This window comes from Crocuta crocuta, unplaced genomic scaffold (genome assembly GCF_008692635.1).
Source record: "Crocuta crocuta isolate KB4526 unplaced genomic scaffold, BGI_CrCroc_1.0 scaffold191, whole genome shotgun sequence".
Lineage (NCBI taxonomy): Eukaryota > Metazoa > Chordata > Mammalia > Carnivora > Hyaenidae > Crocuta > Crocuta crocuta.
The window spans coordinates 68118-86371 of NW_027527878.1; the positions used below are offsets into that span (position 1 = coordinate 68118).

At 38.3% G+C, this 18254-nt stretch overlaps 1 protein-coding gene across 1 annotated transcript in view; it reads right to left on the reverse strand.

The window, feature by feature from the left end:
- Positions 1-17812, reverse strand: part of INTU (inturned planar cell polarity protein) — a gene marked incomplete at its 3' end in the record, with an annotated part of 84143 nt that extends 66331 nt beyond the window's left edge. Inside the window, exon 1 of the mRNA XM_077780989.1 lies at positions 17619-17812. Within this exon, the coding sequence (XP_077637115.1) occupies positions 17619-17764 (146 nt within the window). The remainder of the gene's footprint in view (positions 1-17618) is intronic.
- Between the last annotated feature and the right edge of the window lie 442 nt (positions 17813-18254).

Consider the following 18254-nt stretch of genomic DNA (forward strand, 5'->3'; position numbering starts at 1 on the left):
AAGACTGGCTGAAACTGCTCATAGAACTAACTGTCCCTGGAGAAGAGGAAAAACCTCGGCTTGGGACAGAGAGTGATCCTAGTTCTAGCTGCGGTGCTGACTTTGGGCTGGGTGCCCCGGTCCCAGGCAGCGCCAGGAGAAACTGCTCTACTGCCCTCCTGGCTCGACCTCCTCTGGCGGGGAGGCGCCCAAGCTGAGACTGCCCCGCTGCTCTCCCAGCTCCATCGGGGGGTGGGGGTGGGGGGAAGTAGTTGGCCTGAGACTGAGCTGCTGCTCTCCCAGCTCAAAACCAGCAGGGAAGCGCCCGACCTGTGGGATTGTGTTTCGGGTGGCATCAATAAAGCACAGTCTGGGATCTGGAAATGAGGCAGAGCTTGGGACATAGAACACAGCCCACTTTGGCTACACCCGCGGCAAAGATTGGACGCTAATGAGTGATTTGCAGCACTTGGTACCAGAGGAAACTGGGACTGCCATTTTTCTCCACACAACCACCAAGGCAAGACCTCAGGGAGCGGCAAGTGGGACTGCAGTGGAGGCTAAGACCTGTCCTATAAAAAACCAAGCCCATCCCCGCAAGAGAGCTGCTTTTTTTTTTTTCTTCTTCTTATGGAGACCGGGGCAAGACCAACATGGATACACTGCCATGATTAATTCTAGATCAATTCTTTCTATTCAGATTATATTTTCCCTAGTCTCATTTGTATCCCTCGCCTCTGTTGGACTGGGCACTCTGGTCATTGGTTTGCTCAAACAGTCACATTTAATCTATTCTCTAGATGTATATTATACACCTCCACTGCTACCTTTCTATCTTTCTCTCTCTGGAGTAATCAGACTATAGAGTTTCTCTGTGTAACATTATCTCTGTTTCTTTCTCCTCGCCTCCTACCATATTCTCCTCTTTCTCTAAATTAAGGCTCTTAGTCTCTGTCTGGTCATTGTCCAATTTCGCTTTCTCCCTGCCCTGTCACTTCTCTCTTTGTATATATTCTTCCATCAGCACTACATACACTTTGCTCTTTATTTGTAGCTGGGAATTCTAGTTCTTTGCTTTTAGACTGTCCTTTGTCTTTTGGCTTTTTTTTGCTTTTCTCTTTTCTTTTCTTTGTTTTTTTTTTTTTTGTTTCTGTTTCTTTTTCTTATTTTCTTTTTCCCTTTCAGTTTGCTCATTTGTTTGATTTGTCTGTGTGTTTGTGTGCCTTTGTTCCCTGTGTGTTTGTCTGTCTGTTTTCTTTTCCAGGGATACTTCAAGAAACAAGACAAAGTACACATGATGGAGAGTCCCAAACACCACTACGAGTAGGGAAATAAAATAACCAAACAATAAGAGAGACCAAGAGACAACATTAAAAGAACACTTCCTGAATGGACAGGCACTGGACAGTCAATGAGCCTTCTTTATTTTTTTTATTTTTTTAATAGTTTATTGTCAAGTTGGTTTCCATATAACACCCAGTGCTCATCCCCACAAGTGCCCTCTTCCATGCTCATCACTCCCTTTCCCGCCTACCCCATCTGCCCTCAGTTTGATCTCGTCATTCAACAGTCTCTCATGGTTTGCCTCCCTCCCTCTCTCACACGATTTTTCCCCTTCTTCTCCCCCATGGTCCTTCGTTAAGGTCCTCCTAATCCTCCCATACGTGCAAACATATGGTATCTGTCCTTCTCTGTCTGACTTATCTCGCTCAGCATAACACCCTCAAGGTCCATCCATGTTGCTACACATGACCAGATTTCATTCTTTCTCATTGCCATGTAGTATTCCATNACAACATTAAAAGAACACTTCCTGAATGGACAGGCACTGGACAGTCAATGAGCCTTCTTTATTTTTTTTATTTTTTTAATAGTTTATTGTCAAGTGGTTTCCATATAACACCCAGTGCTCATCCCCACAAGTGCCCTCTTCCATGCCCATCACTCCCTTTCCCCCCTACCCCATCTGCCCTCAGTTTGATCTCGTCATTCAATAGTCTCTCATGGTTTGCCTCCCTCCCTCTCTCACACGATTTTTCCCCTTCTTCTCCCCCATGGTCCTTCGTTAAGGTCCTCCTAATCCTCCCATACGTGCAAACATATGGTATCTGTCCTTCTCTGTCTGACTTATCTCGCTCAGCATAACACCGTCAAGGTCCATCCATGTTGCTACACATGACCAGATTTCATTCTTTCTCATTGCCATGTAGTATTCCATTGTATAGATAAACCACATCTTCTTGATCCATTCATCAGTTGATGGACACTTCGGCTCTTTCCATGCTTTGGCTATTGTTGAGAGTCAATAAGCCTTCTTTAATACAGCAGTACTCACAGGTACAGAGTGCATAACAAGCTTTTAAAACTTACAAGAGACAGAAAGCTAGCCAAAATGATGAAACAGAAGAACTCTAAAGAAACTCCAGGAAGAAATGACAGCTAAAGAGCTGCTCAAAACATATATAAGCAACATAATTGAACAAGAATTTAGAACAATGGTCATAAGATTAATCTCTGGACTTGAAAAAGGCATGGAAAACATCAGAGAAGCTACTGCTACAGAGACTATGGAGCTTAAAAACAGTTGTGATGAATTAAAAAATGCTAAAAATGAGGTGCATAATAAAATAGAGGTGTCCAATGCACAGAGTGAAGAGGCAGAGAGAATAGGTGAAATAGAAGACACAATTATAGAAAAAGAGGAAGCTGAGAAAAAGAGAGATAAACTGATCCAGGAGCACAAAAGGAGAGTTCGAGAACTGAGTGATACAATTAAATGGAACAATATTCGTATCATAGGAACTCCATAAGAGGAAGAGGGAGGTAAAGGCACTGAAGGAGTACTTGAACAAAATATAGCTGAGAACTTCCACAATCTGGGGAAGGAAACACGTTGAAATCCAAGAAGCACAGAAAACTCCCATCAGATGTATCTTGAATAAATCTTCTGCATGACATATCATAGTGAAACTGGCAAAATATAAGGACAATGAGAGAATTCTGAAAGCAACTAGGGAGAAAAGGGCCCTAACATACAAAGGGAGACCTATTAGAGTAGTTACTGAAACTTGGCAGGCCAGAAAAGAATGGAGGCAAATCTTCAATGTGACGAACAGAAAAAAGTATGCAGCCAAGAATCCTCTATCCAGCAAGCCTATCATTCAGAATAGAGGGAGAGATGAAAGTCTTCCCAAATAAAGAAAATTGAAAGAATTCATCACCAATAAACCAGCCCTACAAGAAATCCTAAGAGGGATTCTATGAGTGAAATGTTGCAAAGAACACAAGGTACCAGAGACACCACCACAAGCATGAATCCTACAAAGAACACAATAACTCTAAACCCATATTTTTAATAATTAACATTGAATGTAAATGGACTAAATGCTCTAATCAAAAGACACAGGGTAGCAGAATGGATACAAAAACAAAACCCATTTATTTGCTGTCTACAAGAAACTCATTTTAGGCCTGAGGACACCTTCAGATTGAAAGTAAGGGGATGGAGAAACATCTATCATGCTACTGAAAGTCAAAAGAAACCTGGAGTAGCCATGCTTATATCAGACAAACTGGACTTTAAAGTAAAGGCAGTAATAAGGGATGAAGAGGGACATTATATACTAATTACAGGGTCTATCCATCAGGAAGAGCTAACAATTATAAACGTCTACACACTGAATACGGGAGCACCCAAAGACATAAAACAACTAACCATAAACAAAAACAATCTTATGGATAAGAATGTGCTAACAGCAGGGGACTTTCATACTCTACTTCCAGCAATGGATAGTAAAACTAGACAGAAAATCACTAAAGAAACAATGGAGTTGAAAGACACATTGGACCAGATGGATTTGACATATATATTTACAACTCTACATCCTGAGGCTATGGAATTAATTCACTTTCTTCTCAAGTGTTCATGGCACATTCTCTAAGATAGATCACATACTGGGTAATAAAGCAGCCCTCAATAAATATGAAAGAATCAAGATCATACACCAAGCACACTTTCAGATCACAATGCTATGGAACGTGAAATCAATCACAGGAAAAGGTCTGGAAAACCTCCAAAAACATGAAGGTTAAAGAACACCCTACTAAAGACCAAATGGGCCAATCAGGCAAATTAGAAGAAATTTAAAAATATATGGAAACAAATGAAAATGAAAATACAACTATCCAAACTTTTTGGGATGCGGCAAAGGCAATCCTAGGAGGAAAGTACATTACACTCCAGGCCTATTTCAAGAAACTAGAAAAAGTGCAAATACAAAATCTAAGAGTGCACCTAAAGGAACTAGAAGAAGAGCAACAAGAGCACCCTAAACCCAGCAGAAGAGAAATAATAAAAATCAGGGCAGAAATAAACAATATAGAATTAAAAAGAACAGTAAACAGATCAATGAAACCAAGAGTTGGATTTTTTGAAAAAATAAACAAAATTGACAAACCAGGTTCTTAAAAAGAAAAGAGAGCATACAAATAGACAAAATCATGAATGAAAATGGACTGATTACAACCAATCCCTCAGAAATACAACAATCATCAGGAATACTATGAAAAATTATATGCCAACAAACTAGACAACCTAGAAGAAATGGACAAATTCCTAAACACACACCCACTACCAAAATTCACATGGGAAGAGAGAAAATCTGAACAGACCCAAAACTAGTAAAAAATTTGAATCAGTTATCAAAAATCTCCCAACAAATAAGAGCCCTGGGCCAGATGGCTTCCCTGGGGAACTCTACCAGACATTTAAAGCAGAGTTCATACCCATTCTTCTCAAGCTGTTCCAAAAAACTGAAATGGAAGGAAAACTTCCGGACTCACTCTATAAAGCCAACATCACTTTGATTCCCAACCCAGACAGGGAACCAGCAAAAAAGAGAACTACCGGCCAATATCCTTGATGAATACGGATGCAAAAATCCTCAACAAGATACCTGCAAATCATATGCAACAGCACATAAAAAGAATTATCCACCATGATCAAGTGGGATTCATTCCTGGGTTACACGGCTGGTTCAATATTCACAAATCAATCAATGTGATACATCCCATTAACAAGATAAAACACATTAATAAGAAAAGATAAAAACCATATGATCCTGTCAACAGATGTAGAAAAAACACTGGACAAAATACAGCATCCTTTCATAATAAAGACCCTCAAGAAAGTCGGGATAGAAGGAACTTATTTCAACATCATAAAAGCCATCTATGAGAAGCCTTCAGCTAACATCATCCTCAATGGGGAAAAACTGAGAGCTTTCCCCGAGATGAGGAACACGACAGGGATGTCCACTCTCACCACTGTTGTTTAACATAGTGCTGGAAGTCCTAGCATCAGCCATCAGACAACAAAATGAAATCAAAGGCATCAAAATCGGCAAAGAAGAAGTCGAACTTTCACTTTTCGCAGACGACATGATACTCTACATAGAGAATCCGACAGATTCCACCAGAAGCCTATTAGAACTGACTCATGAATTCAGCAATGTTGCAGGGTACAAAATCAACGTATAGAAATCAGTTGCATTTTAACACACCAATAATGAAGCAAAAGAAAGAGAAATCAAGTAACTGATCCCATTCACAATTGCACAAAAAACCACAAAATACCTAGGAATAAACCTAACCAAAGATATAAGAGATCTGTATGCTGAAAACTATAGAAAACTTATGAAGGAAATTGAAAAAGACACAAAGAAATGGAAAAACATTCCATGCTCATGGATCGGAAGAATAAATATTGTTAAAATGTCAATACTACCCAAGGCAATCTACACATTCAATGCAAACCCAATCAAAATTGCACCAGTATTCTTCTCAAAGCTAGAACAAACTATCTTAAAATTGGTATAGAACCACAAAAGACCCCAAATAGCCAAAGTAATATGAAGAAGAAAACCAAAACGGAGGCGTCAGCATCCCAGACTTTAGCCTCTACTACAAATCTGTAATCATCAAGACAGTATGGTATTGGCACAAAAACAGACACATAGACCAATGGAATAGAAATAGAGAGCTCAGAATTGGACCCACAAATGTAGGGCCAACTAATCTTTGACAAAGCGGGGAAGAGTATCCAAGAGAAACAAGACAGCCTGTTTAACAGATGGTGCTGGGAGAAGTGGACAGCAATGTGAAGAAGAATGAAACTAGATCACTTTCTCACACCATACACAAAAATAAACTCAAAATGGATAAAGGACCTGAATGTGAGACAGGAAACCATCAAAACCCTAGAGGGGAAAGCAGGAAACAACCTCCTTGGCCTCAACCACAGCAATTTCTTACTTGAAACATTCACAAAGGCAAGGGAATCAAGAGCAAAAATGAACTACTGGGGCCTCATCAAGATATAAAGCTTCTGCATGGCAAGGGAAACAATCAATAAAACTAATAGGCACTGACGGAATGGGAAAAGATAGTTGCAAACGACATATCAGATAAAGGGCTAGTATCCAAAATCTATAAGGAACTCACCAAACTCCACACCCGAAAAACAAACAATCCAGTGAAGAAATGGGCAGAAGACATGAACATACACTTCTCCAAAGAGGACATCCAGATGGACAACCGACACATGAAAAAGATGCTCAGGATCCCTCATCATCAGGGAAATGCAGATCAAAACTACAGAGATACCACCTCACACCAGTCAGAGTGGCTAAAATGAGCAAATCAGAGGACTCTAGATGCTGGCGAGGATGTGGAGAAACGGGCACCCTCCTACACTGTTGGTGGGAATGTAAACTGGTGCAGCCCCTCTGGAAAACAGTGTGGAGGTTCCTCAAAAAATTAACACTAGAACTCCCCTATGACCCAGCAATAGCACTGCTAGGAATTTACCCAAGGGATACAGGAGTGCTGATGCATAGGGGCACATGTACCCCAATGTTCATAGCAGCACTCTCAACAATAGCCAAAACATGGAAAGAGCCTAAGTGTCCATCAACGGACGAATGGATCAAGAAGATGCAGTTTATCTATACGTAGGAATACTACACGGCAATGAGAAAGAATGAAATCTGGCCATGTGTAACAATGTGGACGGAACTTGAGGGTGTTATGCTGAGCGAAAGACGTCAGGCAAAGAAAGACAGATACCATATGATTTCACTTATAGGAGGATCAGGAGCAACTTAACGGAAGACCATGGGGCAGGAGAAGGGAAAAATAGTTGGGGAGAGGGAGCGAGGCAAACCATGAGAGACTCCTGAATGCTGAGAACAAACTGAGGGCTGATGAGGGTTGGGGATAGGGGAAGGGGGGTGATGGGCGTGGGGGGGCACTTGTTGGCATGGGCACTGGGTGTTAGATGGAATCCAACTTGACAATAAACTATGAAAGAAAATAAATGAGATGATAAGAGAAGGAATTAATGTTAACTAGATTTCTAGTTGGTGACTGTACTTCCATGCATCCTTTTATACACACATATGCACATACTCATTTTATATAAATGGGAAAATAACTGTAATACATGTTATCTTCCCTTCCTACTTTTTACAGACATAAACAAATAGCCATGATATGCATGTTCTTAAAATCATAAAATCATATAAAAATATACACTGGATTATTCTGTCACTGTTTTTGAAAAACTATAATTATTATATATATAATTGCAGTTATATATATTTTCAGAAGTGTATATACATATGTACATGTATATATACATACATACCTTTATTATTTATCACTGAACAAATACAGTTTAGAAACTTCTAATGGCTGCAATAATAGTCTCAAGGATGTAGCACTTCCAGTCATTCACCTCCTGATTAGCTTTGTGTTCTGTTTTTGTTTTGCCCTTATGGATGATGATAAGCTATCTATGTATCTGTGTATCTATGTATCTATCTATGTATATATCTATCTATATGTTTTTTCCCAAAGACTACACCAATTCACATTTCCACCAGAAATGAATGAGATCCATTTTCCTCACCTCTAAATTTAAATGATACTTCATTTTAAGAGGAAGAAGAAATTAAAAGAAGGGAGATGAGAGGAACAGGTATTAAGATAGAGAAATGAATGTACAAGGCTCTGAGAAAAGAAGGTAACATGTATAGTAGAAGGAAAATGAACTGAGAAGTCACAAAGACCTGGATTTAAATTTGGTTCTACTGACATTTTTACTTTTCTAAGCTTTACTTTTTCTCTTCTCGAAAACAGATTATAGCAACGTCATATGGCTGTTACCAACAGTAAATTAAAAAATGTGTTTAGGATGATGTCAAATAAAAATCTGTTCCTTTCCTCTTGCCCAGCAGAGTCAAAAATGTAGAGAAACTTACAACTTTATTAGATTCAGCACTCATACTTCTGCACTCTTCCAACCCCTGGCAACAAATGAAATTGTCTCCAGTGACCTCTATTTGTTGGGTTCCAGGCTAAGTGCTGTTGGCATAAGGAGCAAAAGATGGCTATGGCTCCCATAGTTCAGTATTCCTGGAAAGTTTCTTATTCCTACTCTGGATGATTAATTTATTTAAATACATCAAGAGCATAACTGATTAATGTGTTAGAAAGCTTAACAGAGTTGTAAAGACTGTACTCCAAACTAGTTCTAACAGGAGGGGGTATATTAAAAACAACTATAAGAAAAACCCAACATTTCACTGCAACTATTATTCATAATAAAATTAAAGAAATTAATATTATATGTTGATACTCTTTACTCCAGGAGATGGAGCTTAATCTTTCCTCCCCTTTAATGTCAACTGGACTTAGTGACATGCTTCCAAAGAAGAGAGTATGGAAAGTAAAAAATAATAACTTCACGGTGACGAAAACTTGCAGACGTTAACTTAACCAAGCGATCCAGGTTATGAAAAACAAGGAACAACTAAGAAGCTGTCACACCAAAAGAAACTAGGGACACTTAATGACTAAATGCAATATGATATCTTGGATTAGATCCTAGAACAGAAAAAGGACCGAAGTAGAGAAATGGTGAAATCCAAATAAAGTCTAGAGTTTATTTAACAGTACTGTACTAATGTTAATTTCTTAGTTTTGGCAAACATACCATAGTTGTGTAAGACATTAACATCAGGGGAAAATCGGTGAAGGATATATGTGAACTCTGTACTATGTCTGCAACTTTTCTGTAAATCTAATCTTATTCCAAGATAAAATGTTTATTCTTAAAAAGGCATTAACTCTAGCTGCTTTAATTCAGATTTTTATAAGAATGCTTCAATCTCTTTTCTGAGATCCTACGGTACAAGCTGCAAAGTTGCCATTGTGTAAACATCTTTCAATGAGATTCCTTTGTTTATTCTACTTTTTTCTAAACAGAAATAACTGTATATTCAGTCTGCTTGCAAAGTTTGAGAACACTTTAATTGGTTTTCAAGGCTCTAACTGAGGTAGTAAACATAAGCAGAGTCCTTCCCAAAGAAAGATTTGTTAATTTGCAAATAAGCAAGTTCACTTACATAAACTGTATTATAACTATATTAAAGAAAATGAACTTCAGACAATGTAAATAAGTTTCTCAATTCATACTCAAGAATTCTACACTAATACTAATTTTTTTCTTCTAAATTGTTGAATCTCTTAGGCCTTTATATTATCAGTATTTTTCATCAATTGAAATAGTATTAGAATTTTCTTGGCTATCACAAGAAAAGTTATGAATAGCCAGACCTATTGGTTCATTTCCTTACAGAAAACAGACTTTTGCTACTACTCCAAACCTGTTAGAGAATACTTTTTGTTTTTCCTTTTTAGTAGGCAAAAGCACACCAAAATGGACAACACACATAGTTATACGGTGCTGATATGTACAGCAAGAAAATTCTAGGGAAGGAGAAAAACCACACACAATAAAAACATCATGACAAATGAATACGGTTTCTCTCTGGTGTTTGTTCAGTACTGGTCTGTCCAATGCTTTTCTGTGCTCTGTCTACAACTAATATCTAATTTTCACCCCTGAAATCTTTTTTGTTTTCTAAAAGAAAGCCACTATTTTAATGGTTAAAATCTATGCTAGGTGTCATAGCAGCTTGAAGGGTGGGGAACCTGGGATGGGCTGGTGTTCTTTCTAGCCTAGCCACAGTCACCACTGGAGCAAATGTGAAACATGTTAGAGAGAAGGAAAGGATCAATCAGTAAACTTGTCACTGTGTGCTCACTGCACGAAATAAATTTTTACATCAAGAACACATCTCCATTGGAACTATGCTAATGACCCTGTTCCAAGGACCACATTCCCTACTTCCAACCCATTCAGCTTCATGGAGCATGTTACATATCACTAAGTTAGAGATAAGATCTGACCCTGGCAGAACTGAAATAATAGACCAGCAAAAACATTTTTTGATAGGGCATTTTTGTACTTTAAAGATCTCAAATGGACAGAAGGCTCATCATCTAGCTTAAATGCAAGTGCCAAAAATGAGGAACAAAAACTGCTCTAAGAAAGTTGAGTTTGGAGAAATTAAGTCTAACAGGTATCAAAAAAGGTTGTAGGAGAAGTGAGCACTTAAGTAGGACACTGAATGATTTTGACAAGATAGGAAGGGTCTTTCAGAGAAAACAAAGTAGGTAAAAGTGTAGGTGTGAAAGTATATAACAGGTATAAGAGTGGGTGTATATGTCAGTGTAGTAATGTTATGTATTGAATGTCTGTGTCCCCTCAAAATGTATTATGTTGAAACCCTACCACTCAGTGTGATGGTATAGAGATGGGAACCTTTGGGAAGTAATAAGGATTAGATAAGGCCATGAGGATGGAGGGCTTATGAATGCGATATGCCCTCATAAGAGTCTTGAGAAAGCTTGTTCATTCCCTCTGCTCTCTGCGTCACCAATCTACAACTTGAGAGGAGGGTTCTCACCAAAACCTGACCATACTGGAATGGTGATCTTGGACTTCCAGCCTCCAGAACTGTGAGAAATAAATTTCTGTTGTTTATAAGCTACTCAGTCTATGCTGTTTTTAAAACAGCAGCCCCAGGTAAGACAAGTTAGGAATACAGGTAGCTTTTAAGAAGGAAGATCATCAAAAATGAGATCAGAGAGGCTTGGAACAGATCTAAAACAGCTTTATAAGCAACTATGGAATTTATTTGGGAGACCACCAAGCTTTTGAGTACTATAGAAAAATGATTTAGTACACTCTTTTTTTTACAACCATTTTAGGTTCACAGCAAAACTGAGCTAAAGGTACAGAAATTTCCACTATACTCCCTTCCTCCTACATGCATAGCCTCCTCCATTAACAACATCCTCCACCAGAAGGATACATTTGTTACAACAGATAAACCTATACTCTACTCCTACATTATAATGATCCCAAATCCATAGTTTACATTACAGTTCACTCTTGGTGGTGACATGTCTCATGTATCATCTGCCACTATAGTATCATACAGAGTAGTTATCACTGCCCTAACACAATTAGCCCTATTACTTTAAATTTTAAAATAAAAGCCAGAATAAATGAAGCTCCATAAAGCTTTTCAATACCAGGAAGATAGTTTTCATGTTAAAGAAAAGCACATAGGGGCCTTCTTACTTCTTTTGTGCATATTTCAAATTTTTAATCAAAAATTTGATTAAAAAGAGGAAAAGCATGTCTCTACTAGGTCATCTACACAAAGATTTCATAGAAATCCTTGCACATTCAGCCTTTAGTTTTCTCTTTAACCACACTGCCCTTTAGAATACAAAGCATTCTCCACCCTGCAGATATGGAGGACACTGGGAAACTTCTGACGAAGATGAGAAAATTTGTTACAAGAGACAACTCTGGAGCACCTCGGTGGCTCAGCTGGTTGAGCATTTGACTGTTGACGTTGGCTCAGGTCATGATCTCACGGTTGTGAGACTGAGCCCCACATCAGGTTCTACACTGACAGTGCAGAGCCTGCCAATCTCCCTCACTCTCTGCCTCTTCCCTGCTTTCTCGCTCTCCCCCCCTTTCTCTATCCCTCCCCCACTCCCAGGTGTGCACGCACTCTCAGTAAATAAATAAACTTTAAAAAAAAGAGACAGTTCATAAAATGATAAGTTATAACCAAGATTCTTCTAATTCTGAATCCCTCAAGACCAGGGAAAGCCTGATGAAATGAAAATGTTAACACTTTTAGGCAAGCAAAATAAACTCGCAAAAGGGAATTTGCATTCCTTAGAGAATCTACTACTGTATGCATCAAATCACCACATTGCGTATCTTAAATATATTCAATTTTCATTTGTCAATTATACTTCCATAGCGCTGGGTGGGGGGTGGAGGAAATGAAACTCAGCTTGGATTAATCCTCTTCCAAATCAGATACATGTTACCTCTACCATCAACCTCCTCTATGTCCTCCTGTCAATCCCTTATTACCAACTGTTCACAATTTTCCTGTTCCTAGGATTTAAGTAAACCTTCTCTCAGTCAACAAAATTCAGAGTTAAGTAAACATTCTCGTTCCATTTTAACACGTGAAAATTGATGCTTAAAGTCAGCTGACATGGAAGGCCACATGGTTAGTGGCAGGGATGAAGAGAACACAGGCTGTCTGACAATTACTCTTACTCCAGTACTCATTATGCTGCATCAGGATGACTATTTCAGGCAGCATTATAAAGAAATGCCATTGTAATTAAGGTGGCTGAATTCTTTGCACAATACAATCATCAGCAATCAAGCCTGACATTATTAGTTGTTTTTAAAATCCCAGCCTTGTCCTGCTGATCACAGGGATGACCTAGTTTAAACATATGGATATTTGTTTCATTTTATTTAGCTTCACTGGTAGTATTCATGCATGTGTTTAATTCTATTTTTGATCCAAACTGCCAGAATATATCTTTTTGTAGTAGGTTCTGTACGAGAAAAATGATTTAGAACTGTGTTTTAGAAAACAAACTCTGGCAGCTATATGGAAAAAGACTGGAAAGAAAAGAAATTAGAGGCATCCAAATCAGTTAGAAGGCTACTCCATTCGTGTATGGTAGAGGCAAGCCCTTTAAGTCAGGCAAAACCTCTAAAAAAAGAAACAAGAAGGAGTGGATATTAGAAAAGGAAGTCAACAGGACTTATTAGATGTAAAGACATGAACAAGGAAAGAGTGATGACAGTAAAGAAGATGGGCAACACTAGAAGAAAAACAAGGAAGATAATGAATTTTCTTCAAACATGCTGAGCTGGAAGTAGAGAGAAAGGGTAGCAAAGACCTGCCATTTCTCTTCCTTAATTGAGTTATATACTGTTTGAATTTTTAATATATTTAATTTGATAAAAGAGAAATTAAAAGAAAAAAGAAGTCAGGGTTCAGAGCAGGAGAAGGAAAGGGAGTTATCCTAAACTAGATGTTAATACAGAATATAGCATCATAACTTTGAAATATTTTGATTCGTCAAATATAACATTCCCAATTTAAAACCCAGGAAAAAAATAAATTTTGGTATACTCATACATTAGAATACTGTTCAGAAATTTAACAAAAAGAGAATGAACTACATGTAGGCAACAACATGGAAAAATTTTTAAATAATTATCATGATTTAAAGAAGTCGGACAAAGAGAGTCTATATTGTTTGATTCCATTTTTATAAAACTCTAGAAAATACAAACTGATCTATACTGACAGAAAGCAGGTAAGTGGTTTGCGAGGCATGAAGAGTATATGAGCAGTCTGGAGATGCATGGGGAAACTTTTGGATGACATAGTTATGTTCATTATCTTGACAAATGTATACATAAAAAAGTTACCAAACTGTACACTTTATTTTTATTTTTATTCTAGAGAGAGAGTGAGAGAGTGGTCAACTGAGATAGAGGGATAGAGGGAGAGACAGAGTATCTTAAGCAGGCTCCATGCTCAGCACAGAGCCTGAACTGGTGCTCGATCACATGACCCTAGGATCATGACCTGAGCAGAAATCAAGAGTTCGACACTGAACCAACTGAGCCACCCAGGCACCCTTGTACACTTTAAATACATGCAGTTTGTTGTATGTTTAAAAAAAATCTCAGAAAAAAACCTGTAAAGGACATATTTCCCTTCTTCTCCAGTTATTCTTATTTTCAGTGGAAGTTCCTAGGCTTTTTATAGCTAAATTCTCTTTTTAAATTATCCCTTTTTCTATAAGTAAAGCTTTTAAAAATAACTATTAACAACAAAAAATTCACTTTGAAAAAACAAAAATCTAAGTTACAAAATTGAGAACTCCGACCAATCTGAACAAATGTTGCTTCAAAAAGCTGGATAACTGGAAAACCACAGCAAAAAATGCCAACCACAAACCCAAACTCTAACCTTAATCATGACCTTAAATTTAACTCTACCACTAACCAGTATCCCCTAAATTCTAACCACTAACTCTAACCCCAAACTTAACCTCTGGAGACGTCTCTGACCTGCAGGATATGAAGCACCCTAATCCTAGCTCTAAACCTAATTCTAACCCAAACCCAAACACTAACCCTAACCCTAACCTTAAACCCATTCCTCTGAAGAGATCTCTGACATTCAGGATAACAGGCACATACCCTCACTCTGGCCTTAACCCTAACTCTATTCTAGCCCTAAACTGAACTCTAATCCTAGATCTGAGGGGAAAAAAAGAGTTGGTATATATTTACATACATACATACATACATACACACAATGGAATATTGTTACTCAGCCATAAAAAAGAATGAAATCTTATCTTTTGCAATGACATGGATGGAACTAGAGAGTATTATTCTAAGTGAAGTAAGTCAGAGAAAGACAAATACCATAACATTTCACTCATATGTGGAATTTAAGAAACAAAACAAATAAGGAAATGGAAAAGAAGGAAGGAAACAGAATTTGTAGTATTTCTGAAAATGAGTGTGTAGAGATCAAAACAGTTAAAAGAAAAGAAAACCACAGCAAAGGAACTTGGCATTACTGAAAGTAAATGTATGATTTCCATTATTTCAATACCGAAAGTAGTCACTGATTTCCTCAACCCAACTCATCCACCAGTATTATCTCTGAAGTATCCCCAGGGACTCGCCAATGTGTATTCTAATCTAAAATTGTCCTCTTATGTCTTCAACAAACCTACTAAAAGTACTTCACTAGTAGGTACCCTAAAGTAGTTTTATCCCCCAAATGATCAACTTACTCTGTACAATCACATGCAGCTCAAACTGTTTTTTGGTTAGAAAGCATGTATGAAATAATAATTACCAGAAAGACTATATAGGTAATTAACTATTTCAACACTGACAGTTCAGAATAAACAACTATCATAAACTTTCTTTTTAAAATTTTTTTAATGTTTATTATTTATTTTTGGGAGAGAGAGAGACAGAGAGAGACAGAGTACAAGCAGTGGAGGGGCAGATAGAGAGAGACACACACAGAATCCAAAGCAGGCTCTAGGCTCTGAGCTGTCAGCTCAAAGCCCGAAGGAGGGCTCGAACTCAGGAACTGTGAGATCATTTACCTGAGCGGAAGTCGGACGCTTTAACCGACTGAGCCACCCAGGCGCCCCTAGCATAACTTCTTTAATAACCTCCATGTAGGCAATGAAAAACAATGGGCAATTCATATCTCTTAGCTTCAATGAGAAAGATTAAGTTCACATCCCTCTGCCTTGATCAAGAAGAGATCTTGTCCTTGGGGTGCCTGGGTGGCTCAGTCGGTTAAAGCCTCGGACTTCAGCTCAGCTCATGACCTGGAGATTCCTGAGTTCGAGCCCTGTATAGTGCTGACAGTTCAGAGCCTGGAGCCTGCTTCAGATTCCATGTCTCCCTCTCTCTCTCTCTGCCCCTCCCCCTGCTCCTGCTCTGTCTCTCTCTCAAAAATAAATAAACATTAAAAAAAAGAAAAAAAAGAAAAAAAAAAAGAAGTGATCTTGTCCAAATTGGGAAGATCACCTCTGTATTGCTGACTCTGCAGGTTAGATAGGTAAATAGGAGCAGAACAGAAGCCTACATGGTCAGATCAGCAAATCAATTCTCAAGTCCTACACATCAAGAAGGGACAGACATAAAATTTGAATCTTGATAAGACTTAAAATGTAGACCAACAAACATTTTACAATAGGGATTTACTGTACTTTTACTATTAGGAAGATAAAGACACTGGGACATCTGGACTGATGAGTAAATGACTACTGTAGAAAGCTTAATGATCATTTAAATATATATGAAATATATACATATGAAATACATACTTACATGTATTTTGATTTACAAAATGCTATGAAATAACAAGCACTCCTAACACAAGGCCCTCAAATTAGTCATTTCCTGGAACTTAAGTGAGAGCTAGTTCATTTGCCTTCATTCCATTAAAATCAAGGTACTACATTCGAAATGAAGACTCCTAAATCTCTACACTGGTAACACTCAGCTGTGAGACCATGGGCAAATCATAGATTCTCTCTGGGCTGAAAGTGTGTGATTCTAAGATGTAGAGAAACCAAGAGCTTGAGTCACAAGATCTATGACTCTCACAGCAAGACCAAATAAGGTTTCCCATAATCCATACCTCATTCCAGTGCCTCTCTCGAAAGCCATAATTTTGTAAATATTTTTTAAATGGCCGCAGCTGTTGATTACACAAAACACTTGATACTGTAAAATCTGTTCAGGTCTTCAAGAATATAATCTGTCTTTATCAAGCCTCCAGTGTATATTAAGCAGCCATTAGTGACTGCTCTTCCCCTATGCTTTAAGAATAATGGTAAAAAAATTTTTACATACCCATAGGTGAAAATAATTGTCAAGTAACTTTTACTCTTATATACACATTAAATACTTGTAACCGTTATTCCTAAATACACTTAAAATGTCATCCTAAAACTGAATGTGCATGGTAGTCTATTATGGGATTGGTTAATGTTTTGGCACCTAAACCTTTTCACTGTTAGTCACTCATTTTAAAGCTACCACTAATTGATTTTTCCAAAAAGGTCTTAATCCACAGCAGTAAGGGATAGATTCCTTCAAAATTGAAGAGGCACTGGGTCTTATGAATCAAAATAATTTTTTCCTTATTATTAAAGATTAAAAAGTGGAAAAGAATATTTAGGTATTTTGTATTTTAAAAATTACGTTATGACATTAAGTAGAAAGCAAGAAAATCATGAGAATGTGTAGGAAAATATAGCAGAAATATTTCTCAGCATTTCCCAAAATGTTGAGAGGTTAGTCCTTGATGGTGAAGATTATCGGTGGGATTTTCTTTCTTTTATATATATCAATTTTTATAACGGGAAAAAAATCTAAATAATTTAAATAATTGACTCATAAAACGCGTAGGGTATCCCTCCACTAAAGTCACAAAGATCATAACACCAGAGAAGACACTGAAATAGGAACAAAGAGTTTTGTGAATATTCTAACAGATATACCCTTAAATATTAGAACCCTCCACAAAGAGAAGAACCTCCTTATCTGATAATAATAAAAAACTTAGAATAGCAAAGAACCGCATGTCATTTCGCCTCACAATACCTCACAATTGGAACGTGGCTCAAATAAATCCCACTTAATTATAGAGCCTCAAACACTCAATCCCAACTACTCCAGCACTGTGGCAGCCTCCCCCTCCCCACCGCCCCGCCAAGTGTACGCTATTTGGATTGAAAGTATGGACTTAATTGTCCCTCTTCAAGAATCTTACTCATAATCACTACTCGTTGAGGAATATGAACCCGAGTCGCTGACCCGATCTTCATAATCGCAATTCTCATCTTCTTGTGACGAGGGATCTCCAGGGACCTCATCTGGGCTCTGACGCGAGCCACACGAAACCGGAGACGCCATCATCACGGATGCAGTAGCTACCAGTAATGTAATTCAAATCTCGCAGCTACCGCACGCCACGGCCGCCATGTTGTCTCCGCTTGGAAAGGCGCAGAGCCCACGTGACCGCCAATCCTTGGCTGCAATTGGTGGCAGCTTGAGTTGCCAGGGAGACAAGGAAGCTTTCCCGAGAGAGAGAACTGAAAGACGCCAACGAGGTGAAATTTCTAGGAGGGCGTCTCACTTGGAGGAATATAAGTAGCTAAAACTTCACCACTTAGGCTCTCCCAAACGCACTCCTTGGAGCAGTATAATTTATTAACAGCAGAGACCCATTTTTTTTCCTTCCCCTTTTCTTCTAGTTTGCACTTTGCCCTGTGTTTCTAAACCGAACAGCTGCCCAAAGCCTTAGAGGCATTCAACTTGGGGTTCCCATGCGGTAAAGGAAACTCCTACGTACCTTTCCTCAGGGCCTCTGCATCTGTGCTGGGAAGAGAGCTTTTAAGCAAATCCA